Raw genomic sequence first — 17,414 nt, 5'->3', positions numbered from 1 at the left:
AGTTCACTTACTATGCCCTGTGCTTAGCATCAGGGACTATGATGTCACTTCTAACTTTTGGCAAGATTCAGACTGCAGGATGCATTCCATTTTGTTCAGCTATCTTAACATGGGTTTGAATGAAGGTAGAGCAGTGCATGTCGTGTACATGGATTTTAGTAAGGCGTTGGATAAGGTTCTTCATGAAAGGCTCATATTAGAAAGTCAGGAGGCATAGGATCCAGGAAAACTTGGCTGTCTGGATTCAGAATTGGCTCACCCATAGAAGACAGATGGTGGTTGTAGATGGAGCATATTCTGTCTGGAGGTCGGTGACCAGTGGTGTTCCACAGGGATCTGTTCTGGAACCCCTGCTCTTTGTGATTTTTATAAATGACTTGGATGAGGATGTGGAAGGGTGGGTTAGTAAGTCTGCTGATGACACGAAGGTTGGTGGTGTTGCGGATAGTGTAAAAGGTTGCTGTAGATTACAACAGGACATTGATAGGATGCAGAGCTGGACTGAGAAGTGGCAGATGGAGTTCAACCTGGATAAGTGTGAAGTGATACACTCTGGAAGATCAAATTTGAAAGCAGAATACAAGGTTAATGGCAGGACTCTTAGCGGTGTGCAGGAACAGAGGGATCTTGGAGTGCACGTCCATAGATCCCTCAAGGTTGCTGTGCAGGTCGATAGGGTTGTTAAGGTGGTGTATGATGTGTTGACCTTCATTAATTGGGGTACTGAGTTCAAGAGCCACAAGGTAATGTTGCAGCCCTCAAACTCTGGTTAGACCACACTTGGAGTATTGTGTTTAGTTCTGGTCACCTCATTATAGGAAGGATGTGGAAGCTTTAGCGAGGGTGCAGAGGACATTTACCAGATTGCTGCCTGGATTGGACAGCATGTCTTATGAGGATAGGTTGAGTGAGCTAGGGCTTTTCTCTTTGGAGAGGAGGAGGATGAGAGGTAAGTTGATAGAGGTATACAAGATAAGATGCATAGATCAAGTGGATAGTCAGAGACCTTTTCCCAGGGTGAAAATGGCTAACATGATGGGGCATAATTTTGTAATTGGAGGAAGGTATTTGGGGGGAGGGTGGCAGGGTGAGAAATGTCAGAGGCAAGTGTTTTTTTTAAAAAACACAGTGGTGGGTGCATGGAACGCATTGCCGACAGAGGTGGTAGAGGCAGATACATTAGGGACGTTTAAGATACTCTTAGATAGTCACACAAATGATAGAAAAATGGAGGGCTATATGGGAGGGAAGGGTTAGATAGATCAGAGCAGGAAAAAATGTCAGCACAACATCGTGGGCCAAAGGGCCTGAACTGTGCTATAATATTCTGTGTTCTACGCTCTGAATACAAATTCTTCTTTTAAAAATTTTTTTGTGGGAATTTTGTCATTTGAAGCTTATTCAGGCAAGAAGAAACATTCTAAGATTTCCATGTTGAGAAACTATCAGCCAGCAAACTTATAGTAAAATACGTGATGCAACTACAATGCTTACTTGCATTCTGTTTATATTTCCAAGTTTCATCACTAGATATTTGGCTGAATTGGCTCTGACCTTTCTCTGAAGCATTGCGCTCTATGCTGCAGATTGATTGCCTGTCAGCTTCCAGGTCCTAAGAAGACATTAGATACATCATCAGATTACAGAAGATATTAAACACCAAAAACACTTGTAATAAAATTTCTGCACTTTAAATGCCTTCCAATTTGTTTAACTGTTATAAATTACACTCACTGAACCCTTTTCTGAAGAATCTTCTTCCATGCCTGTAGGCCGCCATGCTAAAAGGCTGTAAACAACACCAGGCATGTTTGTCAATCTATATCATTGGATTCTGTCACTACTTAATATTTTAAGACAATGAAGTGTTAACAGTATTATGCAGAAGTTATCAGATGAACTTCCAATGCTGAGAATAAATTACAGAAACTCGTTTAGTTACATCAAAATTAGAAAACAAACTTACGCATGGGGAATAGTGGTCTTGAATATGTTCAGCATGCAGTCACATGTTTTATCCCAGACTGAGGGACTGAATTTTTGACCATTTAGTATCACTACATTTTCTAAACAATTTGTCCCCGATCGGGCCAGTTGTTCATTGTCTATATGAAAGAATGGGGCCAAGAAGAAAAATATTAGCAGTCAGACTGACCAACTGCATTTCATTACCTTTTCAAATCAAAGCATGAATCTACCAAATGCGTTCATCCTCAACAAGCAAATTAAATTATGTCTTGTTACGAATAGGGTTACTATTGGTGAATGTCTCTTTATCTTAACCACTCCTCTATCTTAGTGTGTGTGTGGGTGTGGTTACGACAACAGAAGATAAAGGACGTAATGACGTTTTTGGAGCAGTCAGTCTGAAGGGGAGAGAGGGAGGGAGAGAGAGCAGCCTGCTTGTTTCTCTATTGATGGATGGAAAACAGTAACTGTATCTGTCACTACAATCCACGTATGGATTTTTGGAGTAATCCAGTGGAGTCCACTTTGTCGTTAACCTGACGGCCACGTCTTGGATGCTTTTCGGGGTGGCAGATACTTTGGAACAAAGCAGTGGAGTTCACTTTGTTGTTGACCTGTAGAAGGAAACAAGTATTTGTGTGGATGGCCATGATTCAAGAGCCTTTCGGGGTGAGGAAGATGCAGTGGAGTGGTCACAGCTGAGTAAACAGTGAGGTGTCGTTTGGGTTCCAAAGTGGAACATTTGGATTTCGTAATTACGTTCTATTTTCTCTCTACATCTACGTTTTGTCTTCAGCCAACAGTGGTTGTTGAAGAAGCCTTTGATCACGTTTCACCTTATGGCTTGCTGAACTTAACTTTACGAACCATTCCTACACTTGGAGTTTGGGAATTTGCCACACACAACGAGTTTAGTTTTTGGGGTTAATGTTTAAGGTTTAACATTTTTACTTCTAACATTTTTACTTTTATTTTTCTTATTATCATAAGTAGCTATTAATAAAGTAGTTTTTAAACACTGAATCATGACTCAGTGTGTTTCTTTTGTTGCTGGTTCGTAACAGTCTGCATGATCTACAAAACATTTTTCCTTGAAGGCCTAAAGATAAATGTTTAGAAATATAACTTTTTGACACTTGCAGCTGGAATTTCATTTAAAATATAATCCAACAATTTTTAAAGTGATACCTACAATATTTCTGAAACATTGTTACCTTGCTGCACACACCAGTGTAACTGAGCAATTAAATCATCCAATAGTATTTGATTCAAGATTTCATAGAATTGAGTAAAAACATCACAAATTGCATAAAGTGCGTGGTTGCATGTTGTTGTCATCCATTCAGATTTCTGTGGAAAAAATTAAGTCAAAACATTTAATTGCAGAACTGGGATCTTTAAAATGCAACCACACTGCACTTTAGGTTAAAAGGTCATTGCATATTTTGTACAGTTCACAACATTGAACCAAACAATAAGTAACTGAACCCACAGGCTTCTGGTTGGTGTGCTCCAGTACCATAGCACAAGGCAGCTTTACCCACTTAAATGTGGAAGTACCCTTAAATCTTTATTATGTAAGAGCAGATCAAAAATACATCAGTAGGACTGATGAATGCTCCAGTTGTTCAATGCAAGAATGTATTTTGGAACAATTAGGATCACTGCTGAATTTCTTCAGGGCAATGTCAAAGACCAACCATCTTCAGCTGCTTCTTCAATGACCTTTCTTCCATCATAAAATCAGAATTTGTAATGTTTACTAACGTTTCACAGCATTAATTCTATTTGCAACTTCGGAATATTAAAAAAACTCGCACCAAGATGCAGGAAGACTGGGATTACGTTGATGCATGGGCTGTTAAATGGCAGATCACATCCATGCCACTAAAATGCCAGGCAATGAACATTTCGAAGCACCTACGCTCAACATTCAGTGGCATATCTGCCAGTTAACCACCCCACCACCAATATCCTGGGGAAATCAGCAGTGATCAGAAAATTAACTGGACTGTCTATGCAGGCACTATAGCTATAAGAACATGCCAGATGGTGGGTAGCACAAGGCAAGCAACGCCACTACAGTTGTCCCAAAGCCTTTCTGACGATGACAAGGCACAAGGCAAGAGTGCGGTGGAATACGCTCTGTCTGTCTGGATGAGTGCAGCTCCAACATTCAAGCAGCTGAAGACCAGACAGCATCCAAGACAAAGCAGTCCTTTTGATTGGTATCCCATAATCTTAAACAAATTTCTCTCCACCACTGTGGCTGTAGTGTGTTTCATCTACAAAATGAAGTGCTACTACTGCCCAGGCTACTCTGACAGCATTTCCCAAATAAATGACATCCACCTCCAAGGAGGAGACGACCGGAGGCACGAGGACACCGCCTGCATGTTCCCCTCCAAATTGCACGTCATCCTGACTTGTGAATATAATTCTGCTCCTTCACAGTTGCTGGTCAAAATCTTGGATCTCTCCCCCAAAGAGCATTTTGTGAGCATCTTCTCCAGAAAGATTGCTGCAGTTGGAGGTGGCTCACCACCTCCTTTATGAGGATTAGAGATTGGCATCACCCAATTAATGCCCATGATTTTCAGATCTCAGAATATAGATAAATTAAAAAAACATTAAAATCAGCTATAAGCATTTTCTCCCCCTCCCTCCCCAAGGTCCTGTATATAAAAAACACCCTCAACAAACTGACAGACTCAAAAGAGCAGATTATGCACCCAAAATATGAAAATACATCATTCAAAAAGTCTAATTTCAGCAATAGACCCTAGGGACATGAAACATGTTCATCAGGCCTGGGCCAGCTAGTTCTAAGAGCTACCCAACATGCGTCAAGCCCTGGCATCACCATCAAGACATCAAAATTTCTCCTTCAAGCATTAAGTGAATACACGTCAAGCTATTATGTTATCCGCTTTCATCACAATTCCACTGCAGTTCATAACAGTGCACTTTGTGTTTTTAGTTAATTTGAATAATGAAAAGAACAATTTATTTCTAACACCACTACTGAGAGATTACTGAAGTACATAAATGAAACAGTGAAACTTGGAGAATGGCCACTTATGCCCCACCTCAGTTTGCTGTTCAGGAAGCTTCATGTTATCAAATATACGAAAGATAATCCTAAACAGATCTTGCCACCAATGTTTCTCAAACGTTTGACCATAGGTTTTTATTATTTCAAACATCACTGTGAGCCCTCTGCAAAAGAGATTTCAAAAACATTAACCACAAATCCCAACTACAAAAAGCCAATTATTTCTTAGACAAATCTGAAGCTATCAATGGTTTCTTACCTTGTGCGAATATCCAATTTGCAACGATTTATAATACAAGAAAGCTCAAACAAAATTGGAAACCACCCTCGTACCCATACTCTATCTCCAGGCACTACATTCATGTCATCACTTGTGTACTCCTTCAGCACCTATTAAAACATTTGAACATCAGTCAATATACAAAATGTGCACACCCAAAATGTGCTGATAATTTAGGAATACTCAATTTTTACTGAAATCACAATAATATTAATGACAAATATCTTTTGTTTGTGTCTACGGTAACAGCCCTTTGCATCACAGTACAGGTTTTAAGAGTTAAGAACATCCAAGTCGTGTTGCAAAGTTTCTCAATGGCAAGTTTTGCTTTTCATTCAATGGTTAAAAGCCAAGATTATTTATGTAACCTTCCCTCCCCCCCCACCCCCCCCAAACAAGAGGAAAAATTTCAATCTGTGTTCTAGAAAAGTTAGTGAACAGAATTTTCAGAAAGAAAATGTTTGTCCATAAATTGCCTATATATTCTGGGAGCCACAGTTCTATTCATAAACCTTTTTGAATAGAACTAAAGATGCCCTCACCTCTCTGGACTTTTAGTCACCTGTCCTAACAGCTCTTTTGTTGTTTGGTGTCAAATCTTGTTTGGTTTTACTCCTGACATGCATCACACATCATTTTAGTCAGCCAAGGTTGTCATGTAAATGCAAGCTGCTTTTGCTTGAACTTTCAGTTGATGAAAAGTCCAGAGAGTCTCACTCAAAATAAAAAAAAGACCTCTCGTGCTCCCAGTAAGATATCACATTTAAACAGTTCCTCAATTTGACAGATAAAATTTACTGTTTGTTGCTCATGGCTTAGATGGTATCACAAACATGAATGAGACACCGTGAACACAATTTTGGACGATATCCACGTGGCTTTCAGTGCATTTTCAAATTCTGTACCCAATTTCAAATAATACAGTAACAGCAATTTATACATTAGCTTCAAAACAGAATAGCACAGGGTGAAAATAATGTTGGTAGTTCAGCTAAATGAAAGACTACTTCGGAATTGGAAATTGCAGGTTCAAGTTAGGAACCTACACCCCTATGCCATCCCAAGAGAACAATGCACCAACATGAAGTGTGTTGGATGAAATGTTACTCAAGACTGCCCTTTCAGTTGGAACTAAGATCTCACAATACACTTGATAAAAAGCAGTGAAGTTCTTTATCATGGCCAAACAACCAGCTAGCTCTCAACCACCATCACTAAATCAGATGATCTGCCCATTATGACATCGCAGTTTGCAAAATCTCACTGTGTACAAATTGGTACTTACAATAGTAACCAGAGTTGAAAAGTAGTTAGTGGTCTCTGGAGCACTGTGGAATGTCTTGGTGTCATCAAAAGCTCTTAATATGCCAATGTCTTTCACAAACTCACCTGTGGTCGCTCAGACACGTATTTTGCACATTGGCGAATAAGTCGTATAGCCTCCATACTGGTGTCAGGAAAAGCAGCATTGCAAGCAAACTCGGATAAACATTTCACTGCATCCTGGAATGAATCAATTGCTGCTGGAAAGTGCTTCTTAAAGATATCCACTAGAAGACAAAAATCAATTCAAAGAAAAGCTCATCACGGATTCGCTGTGCTAGATTCACAGACTTTGTAGCTATGAAGACTTGAAATATATTGGCGCAAATACAATGCTGGAACAGTCTGACAATGTAATTCATAATATAACTTAACTATTTTATTTAAATTTTACTATATATGCAAGTATCCACTTGTACACTTATTTGACTGTTTAACATGTCATCTGCAACCTAAAAATAATACAGGCACTCCCTGGGTTACGCAAGTTTCTGTTCCTGAGAACTGTCCACAAACCAATCTCCAAGTTAGAAACAATTTATCAGTAAGGAAGACAGATGGGCAACAGAAATAATGGAAGTTCACTCATTTGTAGCCAGTCGTCACAGATCCAGTCATAAAAGAGTTGCAGCGTTTGCAGTGGCAATGAAATTCCAACAAGACATTTTTAATCAAGCCACTGTTTAAACACCTGATTGCTTGCCTTTAGACATTTTTGGCATAAATTATTAAACATTATTTCAAACTTCAAAGACTCAATGACAAACATCCATAATCAAGTACAATTAACAAGTTTGTTTTCACGGTGACATTGTTTGTACATATTTAGAGTTCTTTGCATAAAGTTGGATTTCTGTAAGTTAGGTCTTCCGTAACCTTGGGAGCCCCAGTACTCATTAGGAAGGTTGATTAAAAAGTACAAACTAATTTAGAAGAAAAGAACATTTACGGATAATGTGCCCAGTAGTTTGAAAAGCCAGCTCCACAATTGGTTCCTCATGGTCTGAAGCAGCTTGGTGGAATACCGAGAAAATGTTCTTCCATCCTGAACGGATGTTTGAAGTCTGTGAATTTACCATCTGTGCAATACACCGAATGACCATGTCCTTTATCGTCGGTGACCTGCAAGCACAAGTTAAGCAACCATATTTTCACCTCCATGTCACCAGTTGTTGTTCCCAGGTAGTCTAAGCTCCATCTTTACCCTCATTTCCCTTTTCTACACACTGTCATTTCCTGCAACATCAGACTTAAAACTGGAGTTCAATTCCATGTGTGTTTTAATATTATTTGACTTCAGGTTTTTTTTTTGCCATAACTTTCCATTTAATGATTCCAACCATACTTGCTGACTGCCTGAGAGATGATGTGGAAATCCCTACCCCCACTTTAACTTTTGCAAAAGAGAAATTATCCAATTTAGGAGATTTGGTACTCTGAAGACCAATTCCTTTCCTTTTCTTCAATGCTTACTCAAGCTCCATTTTGCTTCAACTCTAACAAGACACAAGGAAAACTGCCATTTCAGGCCATTCTTCTCAGTGGCAGTAGTTTGTCATTATGTAAAGAGATCCAATTTTTATTCTCACCATTCTATCACCTCCCCTCACAAAATCCTAAACTATTGTCCCAATTGGTTAATCCGGTCAGGAATGAAACTGTCTACAAAATAATACTGATGGAATCAACAAAAAACATAGCAAGTGACTGGTACCAAGAATAGTGGAGTAGTTCGTAAGATGCCACCTTTATCTTTCAGTGATAAAATAAAAAGAATCATACCTGTTCCTCTTCATAATATGTTCAAAAGGTCTCAAAAAGTCCTTCTGGAACCTAAAATTTGCCAACTCTCCTTTTTCCAAAAATTTCATTGACAGCTGCCGCAGAGAGTCAACAGCAAAAATAGCAACATCCTCATTTGGATTGCATCCAACCTGTTCCAAAATAAAGACACATCGAGTTATTGATGAACAGCAAAATATTCAGCTTTATCTGGAAATAAATCGGTTTGTTCGAACCATTTCTGCAAGCATTAACATTACTTAAAAAAATTGCACATACAATTCAGATGCTGAAGTAAATTATGAACCCAAGATGAAACGAAACTTGAGAAGTGACAAATTCAACATAATTGTACCTTATTAAAATGGTTTCCAATCACTTCCCAAATTCTTGACCACTGAAGCCTGATGCGACCCATATTATAGTATGAAATTTCAACAATTTTTTGAAGGCTGAACATTCTTGGATTGTGGGGTGAACCTAGTTCATCCATAGAAACAACGCAGAGCCAATGCACAAAATCAACTGGCAAATGGAAAACATGTTAAAGTTTTTACCTTACACAATGCTTTTTGAATTAACACATTTTGTTGCTCAAAGACAAAATCAAAGTGATTTACTTCCCCTAACTTTATCACCCCTACTCTGCTACTGTTTTTATTTCTTTCTCTTTCATAGACTTTGAATCATTTTGTACTGATTTAGGCTGACATTTTTCATATTCATTTGTGGCTGTTATTTCTGCTGGTTTTCCCTAAACTATTTTCATCTCCATTTACTTCGTCTTACCCACTTATTTCTTCACTAATTATCTGTTTTACTACATCTTATTTCTAACAAAGTCCCTGCAGAGTTATATTTCAGGGAATGACGAACAATGCAGTTGCTTGGAGAGAATATGCCTGGAGTAGGTGCAATAAACAAGAGAATCTGCATGTTAAACTTGTAGAATTAGATCAAGGACTGCAAAGTATAAGAATATTTGTGTCAAGGGAAGGGATGAAGCATGATACCAAGCCAAACTTTGGGTAGAGATGAAAACAATACGAGGGAAACAATCAATCAGGTCAGGCAGCATCTATAAAAAGAGAAAAAATTAATGTTTCAAGTTTAATACTTCATCAGAACTAGAAACCTAAAAAAATGCTAGTTTTAAATAGAGAATGTGGGGTAGTGATGGATAGGACAAAGGGACTCTCTCTGATTGACAGGGCAAGGCCAGGGTTGCCAAGGTGATTTCAACATTTAGAGCTGCCCGACTGATAGTTCATTCCCTTTGTCCTACTCATCCCTTCCCTACCCCCTCTGCAATTAAAAACTAAATATTTTTTCTCTCTCCTGTTTTTGAAGAAGGATCTTTGACTTAAAACACAAATTAAAATTTCCTTTCCACAGATGCTGCCTGACTGTTTGCAGCATTTTCTGGTTTTATTTCATACTCCCAACATCTGCAGATATTTAAAAAATTATTTTACTTTTCCAAAATTTATGTCCTGACAGTACAGGTTAGCCAGTCTGCACTTAACTGGACCAGAAGTCCCAGAAAGCACTTGGGGTCTGGCAGCAATGTAAAGATAAAACTAAAATTGACTTTTATCATCTAGTACATGAATAGATGATTGAAAAAGCCAAGTAGATTTATGGACAGAATTATTTTTGAAGTTAACAAGACAGTCAATTAGCATATGGTGAGATGCAAAATAAAAGGAGATGTAACAAATTATCCTGATTTGGTTGGTGTTGCTTGAAGTATTATGATACTGGGAGAATTCCTTGCCCATCTTCAAGTAGTACTGTTGGATCTTCTGCAAATCTTTTATTTAATATAATATACCAAAGAAACTGCAGCTGGCAATATAGCATTCGTGCAGTGATCAAGTACCCAAGTCTAAAACAGAATTTAAACCTACCACTTTCTAATATTAAAAAAAACAGGAACTAGGAGGAGACCAATGATGGCACAGAGGCATAGCAATATAGCACATTACTTTTTGCAGAGAACAGTCGAATCTGAGCATGCACAATAAATAACTTTCAAATCAAGATTTTAAGAAACTTAAGTCTCCTTGGTGACAGCATATATACAGTGGAATCCCAAATGCTAATGCCCTTGGTGGATGCACAGTGCTATTGGCAGAAGGGGGGAATATAACTGTTGGAAACAAGTTTATGAGTAAATGAAGTCATTTATTTTCTGCATCAAAAAAAAACAAACTGTTGGGAAGAACTCAGTGGGTCATCTGTGGAGGGAAGGGGATGGTTAACATTTCAGGTTAAATCCTGATTAACTTATTATATGAGTAATGAAGTCAACAACTTAGTTGTTTTTTTTAAACTTTTATTTACAGTGCGGTAACAGGCCCTTCCGGCCCAATGAATCCGCGCTGCCCATTGTAAACCCCAAATTAACCTACCTGTACGTCTTTAGAATGTGGGAGGAAACCGGAGCACCCGGCGGAACCCCACGCAGACACGGGAGAACGTACAAACTCCTTACAGAGAGCAATGGGAATTGAACCCAGATCGCTGGCGCTGTAATAGCGTCGCGCTAACCGCTACGTTACCGTACCGTGATAGTTTAACAAGTTATAAGAAAATAGTCTCAGCATTCCATTTCTCATTTTTGCTATAGTCATTGCTCTAAAACTAATAGACTCACTATATGTCAACTGAATGGAAACATTGTTGATTCACTCTTCCAGTGAAATGAAGAAATTAGGACTGAGTAATACAAACTCAGTGTGTTAGCTAACATTAAACATTTTTGAGGTAAGCATTGCACTGCCAGGTTCAGAATAATGCTTCCTCCACTCACAAAACGAGAATGATACATTTCCCTGCAGCCACTAAGTTACCAGCTGTCAAATTAAACACGTTTCTTTGTTGTAGATCCGTGCCCAAAGGGAACCAGCAAAGATGGCAAAGTGACTTTAATTCAGATCCTGAAAGCCAGCAAGTGAGGCTTCCATCCATCCTAGATAGGTTCAATCCAAACCCATCTCCAAGGAATTGAACTGATTTCTGAACTAACAGACCATCCAATGCTACGATTCATTTCATATTTAATTGCTTGAGTATGTGACAAACTGATTCATTTATAAAACACAAACTAATTAGCATTCAAAAACATACCGATAGCATTTCCATCCAATCTTGTTGATCCAGTGAATATCCTGCAATGATAACAGCACAGGAAACGTGACTGGTCACTGCACATTCATTATATTAAACCCTAAACTGCAGGATGGGGTGTATAGAGTTAAAGAATCGGTTATACAGCACGAAACTAGGTCCTGTGGCCCAACTCATCGATGCTGACCAAGTTGTCTACTTGAGCTAGTCCCATATCCCTCTAAATGTTTCCTATACATGTACCGGTTTAAATGTCTTTTAAACATGGTAACTGTACCTTCCTCCACAACTTCCTCTGGCAGCTTATTTCATCTACCCACCACCCTCTGAAAACATTGCTCCTCAGATCCCTTTTAAATCTTTCCCCTCATTTTTTTAAAAACAAAACGTGCGCCTCCAAAGGGCACATCAGTATAAATTAGGCATAACCAAAAGTTCCATCTCAGTCTCCCAACATGACTTCACATTCTTGATATTGTATGTTACAAGAGTAGATGCTGATGTTTTACAGTGGTCTCTCTCTCCAAATGTCTGAGTTCCAAACCAAAATTCATTACTGAAGTATGAAGCTACAAATCAATTTTGGCAGTCTCAGTCTGCAATGAGTATTGAGCAAATATAAACCAAGTGGCTTTAAATATACAAATCTATTTAGAAAATCTGCAGAATTACAGGAATGAAAAATATTAATATTTCACACTGGAACATTCAATGAATTGTCTTTTGCAGTTTACAATGATACAGAGTAGAGGGGCTTCAGTATAATTAAGCTGGGAATGCTTTATTCTGACACCTTGCCTGAAACAAGGCCTTATTCACTCTCAAATGCAAAATACAAACAACAATTGTTCTTGTTAAGAACAATGCTTTGTGTTTAAAGAATATTTAAATGCCAAATTACAGAAGCCTGGAAATGTAGGTTTTGCAAAATTACTGCTTCTTAAAATTGAGAATGTAGAAAAGGGACACAAGAATCTGGAGTGAGTCCCAAGAAAGAGTTTGGGAATCTCTGTGCTATCATGCTTAATAGTGCATTGGGAACTGACTGCCATCAGTAGTTTGATGTCCGGTACATTTGAAGCTCTCATACACTTTAAATGCACAAATGAGACTTTTTGTAGGGCAAATGAGAAAGTATCTGCACTTCTATTATGCCACAAGACTCGACATTTTGTCAAGCAGTAATGACACGGAGTGAATGCCAGACACACTTTTGCTTGTCTGCTTTACACCAGGGAGAGCTAAAATACAAAACGCAACATCACTTATTTGAAGGGGTCGGCTGACCAATGGAAGAAAGCAATCAAAGTCAATTGCTTGAATTAAGTTATTTGCATAATTTGGTAGTACTATAATGTGTTTTCAATTATCATTTTTAATTCTTTGTCTATCTTGACTTTGTTTTTAAAATGATGAACAAATTAAATTTGAAAAGTTGAAATGTCTGACTATCAGAGGCATACTAAAAACTGTTTCATGCCCTTTGGTTAAGGTTGTCATGATACTCCAGGACTTGTCACTCAGAGCACGACTCTGCCATGTGTAAAGCCTACCAGGTGAAGGAATCAGCTTGGTTCAATCTCAGCACCAAGAAAAAAATCCAGGGAGGTGGGAACTGCATGTAATACATCTGGGCAGCAGGCTGGGTCTGGGATGATTCAGCCCATTTTATGATTTCACTCACAAATAGCAATTTAACTAGATAACAAGAAGAATGACACATTAAACATTTTTGGTGAACCACTGCAAGACATCCCTGCTTCAAAGCTTTAAATCACTTGAATTAATGGTTCTTTTACCGATCCACAGCAACTACGACGCTCTGTGAGCTGGTCTCTCCCACAGATTCCTGAATACTGGCTATCTGCTTTTTATCTGCAGTGCTAAAGGTACCTGGAATCCAAGAAAAAACAAGAATACCCAAATCGTCATTACTCAATTATAATTCTCTTATTCAGACTCATAATTCTACCTTTCAATTATTCCGTTATTTTCACTTCAGCATTTGTTTTTGTATCACTTCAGATTGCACTATAATCTTTGCACCATTCTGTTGTTTTGTACTTGCTGTATTTATTGTTGTATTTATTATTATAATTTATACTGTTTACTCTGAGCTTCATGCGAGCATGGAATTTCATTGCACCCTGGTGCACATGACAATCAACTAACCTGAATCTAAACACAGAAGAGCAAATGCTGGCCATTTTCCAATTCCTCCTTCTCAGGCTTGACATGTTTTTACATCCCCGTTAACTTTTTTTGGATCATTTTTTCCAACCAAAAGCTATATATTAACCATAATTTGTGACTTGTCATAATGCAAAGTGCTATTCATCATATCACAAGTATGTCACCCATAAAGACCAAATTTTGATGATAAATCCCTAGTGGCACATGGCATGAAACTATTCCATTGAATACAAAAAGAGTTCTATTGTACAACAACTAAACAACAGTGTAGACTTAAATCAATGCATTCCCTCCAATTAAATAATCTAATCAGCACCCCAAATGGGCAGTTCTACAATGTATCAGTCACTGAAAGCGAACTTCACATTTGACGGACAGTCCTGGCTTTCTCACTTCCAAATGCTTGTCCAAATTTCAAAGAGAACTTAGTCTGAGTGACATAGGGCCAGCATGATTTCTTAAATCTAACATTAGATATCAACAGGGTTAGGTGCATTCAAAATGTGAATTTACCTCTGATCATTTACTTCAAATTTCATGCAAAATAAATTGTTTTAAGATTGAAAAAAAGTTTACATTGAAACGAGGATACTCAGACTTTAAGTTAAACATAGTCTGACAATAAAAATCATTTACAATTTATACCCCAGCAACACTATTTCACAATTTAAAGCATTAAGTCAACAATCTCCATTTGCAACCTATCAGAAACTTCTAAGCATTGGAAATATCTATACAGCACTTCCACTGTGGGGAAAACACAACTTACTCAGTCCTAAGAATTCTTCTCCTCCAGTTCCAGAATTTCCAGTGAACCCATCTTTAGCACGCATAGAACCAGAAATATATTTTGTCTTTACTCCTGTACCTATTAACTGTGCCAGCTCCAGCTGACTAATGCACTTCAGGATCTATAAATAGATTGGAAAAATGTGCATTTCTTACAATATCCTTACAACAAAATACCGCAAATCGATTCAATAATTACATTTTTCATCCGTGACTATAAAGAATTTGGAGTGGGCTTGTGCAAGTAAAATATTCTTGTTTGTAATTTGTTGAAGTAGGTTGCCTGAGAGTGAAAGCTATGAATGATTTGATGTTAAGTATGACATTGGATAAGCTGTACAATTTTATTTTTAAAATTTTCAGTTTTAAAGCTTTGGATGAAAAAAAATTGCTGTTTCTAAGTTATTTCTGTAATCAAGATGAAGCATTGCAAAGTCCCACTAAATCCAAAAGTTAGTTGACTCAAGTTGCAACAATTCAAGTCTATGAATGGAGCATACTTTTGAAGATAAATAAACAGTGCACTTTGAACGTCAATGGAGCAAAATGTTAAATCATTGACAATGCTACTGATGGGTTATGAGGATCAAAGGGTATTTGATGCAATAAAAGTAAATATCAAGGCTGTATTACTGAAGCAAAAGAAAAGGGAGTTTACATTTTAGGATTTTTCTGTCCCGATTTTTAATATTATAGTTTGAGTGATCTGGATTTTAAAGCTGAGACTTCAACTGTTGAATGATATATTTTTAAAATGATATTCAAGGTCATTTGAGAACTGCAACTTATTTCTGATTTGTTGTCTCCAAATACATGTTCTTTCATCTCAAAAATATAGTTAAGCTTTTGTCAACTATCTTGTTACGTTCAGGAGATAACTAACAGACTTTTAAGTTTGAAATCAATTCAAGGACTGAGTTGCAGGTGCTTGTTGAGTCTAAGAAAATTGTCTCTATTTACGAATGAACAATGTGTCTCACAAACTACTGAAGCCACCAAATAACTGTTAGAGCTTGATGACTCCCACATTTGCCTGGTAACAGCCAAATTAACTTTCCTAACACTGATACTCAGTAATGCAGGGTACCTTGGACAGTCCTGCAGTCCTGTGTTGAAGTTCCTTAATAAATGTAACAGCCATTAATCAAACAATAATATGATGTGCAGATAGCAGCACTTCCTGCAAATGATTTGGAATGTGGTTCATGATAGCAGTAGTGATGACTGAAGTTCCAGAAAAAGAAAAATAAGTTAGTTTCAAGTTACAAAGATGGACGGAGGGGGGTGGATAAGGCAAAGTGAATCTCTGATATTCAATATTACAGATGATTCTACTGTTGGCCCTCCATCTTTAACATTGACTGTTTTTCCTCTCTCCACAAGCATGGCCTGACCAGTGGGGCAATTCCTGTAGCTCTACATTTCACAGCTTTTGAATGTTCTTTTGTCTGTGTTCTCCTTCTACCTCATGTCACTTTCAAAGTAACAATGAAAGATTTTTCCAGTAGGCGAGATTGGTCAATTGAGCTGGATCTTCATCAAAAGTGTTGTTATGTGGGCATTTGGTGACTGTTTTATCCAAGTAGTCATTACCACAAGAACAGGCAGCCAGATAGATTGTAACGACAAGTTGAACAAAGGCCAAGAAACCATTAAATAAACTTCGAACTCAGTTACCTCTCCCTTGGCAATCATATGAATGGACTTGGGATAAGAATAAACAAATGATTGAATAAGATACAAGCCTGGAGTTTATTTTATGAACTTGAAATGAAAACACATTGTGAAATTTTTCGGAATGGATCTTTATTTCTGCTCACTGAACGATTAAAAACAATAGATCAAAATAATTTAAAGAAAAAAAAAGCAGAACCTCACAATAGTTACCTCATGCCAGGAATTTCCAAGGTAGTTACCATCAGTGTGGGCCACAGTAATAAGTGTCTTAATAGTATCTATATTTTTTTGCTTCATTTCTGTGATGCCGGAGCTTGCCGTCAACAACGTAAAACGGGCCAGGGCTTGAACATAGGCATCCCTCTCAATCTACAAGAATAATTCAGTGGATTATTACTTTAGATTGAATATTAAGCTAGTGCTGCAAAATCAATTGAAGTATACTTGCATTCACAAAACATCTGTTCCACATCAATGGAAAAATCAATTTTTCTGCAATGCTAAAAGATTAAGACCTCACCAATCCACGATGAGTCATAACTTTTACCAATTAAACATTACTAAGAACAAAGCCATTCAACATCTGTCCTTGCCTCTGCTGTCAATAAATATAATCACTTCCAGCCCAAGGTCTCAGAATGAAACAAGCTGTTTGGCTCAGAGTCAGGTTTTTACCCTAAATGTTCACCCATCTACCTCATCCAGGTAATGTAGTCTGGATCTAAACCACATTCTGCCATTCAGCTATTGTTGAAACATTCATCTATACTTATGTTAGCTCTCGATTTGATTCGTCTAATGATATCCTGGCCAGCTTCTCTTATTTCACTCTCCATAAACTAGAATTCATCCAGAACAATTAGAAACCCAAGCCACAAGTGCTGTTCACGTAGCACCTCTCTGCTGACTGACCAAGATTGCTTACCTAAATTCCAACAGAATTTTAGGTGTGTGTTTGAATCCCTTCATTCTTTTAGCTCTTCCAATCTTCTTCAGATCTATAGATTTTTCCCTAAGGAAAGTGCACCAAAAACTATAGGGCATAGGTTTAAGATGAGAGGGGAAAAATTTAGAAAGGGACCTTGGGAGCAACTTCTTCACACAGAAGGTGGTGTGACTATGAAAGGAGCTGCCGGGGGAAGTGGTCGAGGCAGATGCATTGACAAGATATTTGGAGAGGTACATGGATAGGAAATGTTTAGAGGGATATAGGCA

At 37.9% G+C, this 17,414-nt stretch overlaps 1 protein-coding gene across 1 annotated transcript in view; it reads right to left on the bottom strand.

Annotated features, from left to right (window-relative positions):
- The window catches only part of LOC127578670 (brefeldin A-inhibited guanine nucleotide-exchange protein 2-like), a 69,771-nt gene that overhangs the window by 11,684 nt on the left and 40,673 nt on the right, over positions 1-17,414 (bottom strand). Inside the window, exons 21-34 of the mRNA XM_052030934.1 lie at positions 16,410-16,568; positions 14,503-14,644; positions 13,340-13,433; positions 11,541-11,581; positions 8,764-8,933; positions 8,409-8,560; positions 7,576-7,748; positions 6,693-6,853; positions 5,283-5,413; positions 5,058-5,187; positions 3,183-3,318; positions 1,967-2,105; positions 1,735-1,789; positions 1,495-1,612 (exon numbers count right to left, since the gene is read on the bottom strand). Coding sequence (XP_051886894.1) covers positions 1,495-1,612; positions 1,735-1,789; positions 1,967-2,105; positions 3,183-3,318; positions 5,058-5,187; positions 5,283-5,413; positions 6,693-6,853; positions 7,576-7,748; positions 8,409-8,560; positions 8,764-8,933; positions 11,541-11,581; positions 13,340-13,433; positions 14,503-14,644; positions 16,410-16,568 — 1,801 coding nt within the window. The remainder of the gene's footprint in view (positions 1-1,494; positions 1,613-1,734; positions 1,790-1,966; positions 2,106-3,182; positions 3,319-5,057; positions 5,188-5,282; positions 5,414-6,692; positions 6,854-7,575; positions 7,749-8,408; positions 8,561-8,763; positions 8,934-11,540; positions 11,582-13,339; positions 13,434-14,502; positions 14,645-16,409; positions 16,569-17,414) is intronic.

The sequence above is a fragment of the Pristis pectinata genome, chromosome 16, assembly GCF_009764475.1.
Source record: "Pristis pectinata isolate sPriPec2 chromosome 16, sPriPec2.1.pri, whole genome shotgun sequence".
Lineage (NCBI taxonomy): Eukaryota > Metazoa > Chordata > Chondrichthyes > Rhinopristiformes > Pristidae > Pristis > Pristis pectinata.
Note: the sequence above shows the minus strand (reverse complement) of the source record. Positions and strands in the feature narration are given on the sequence as shown.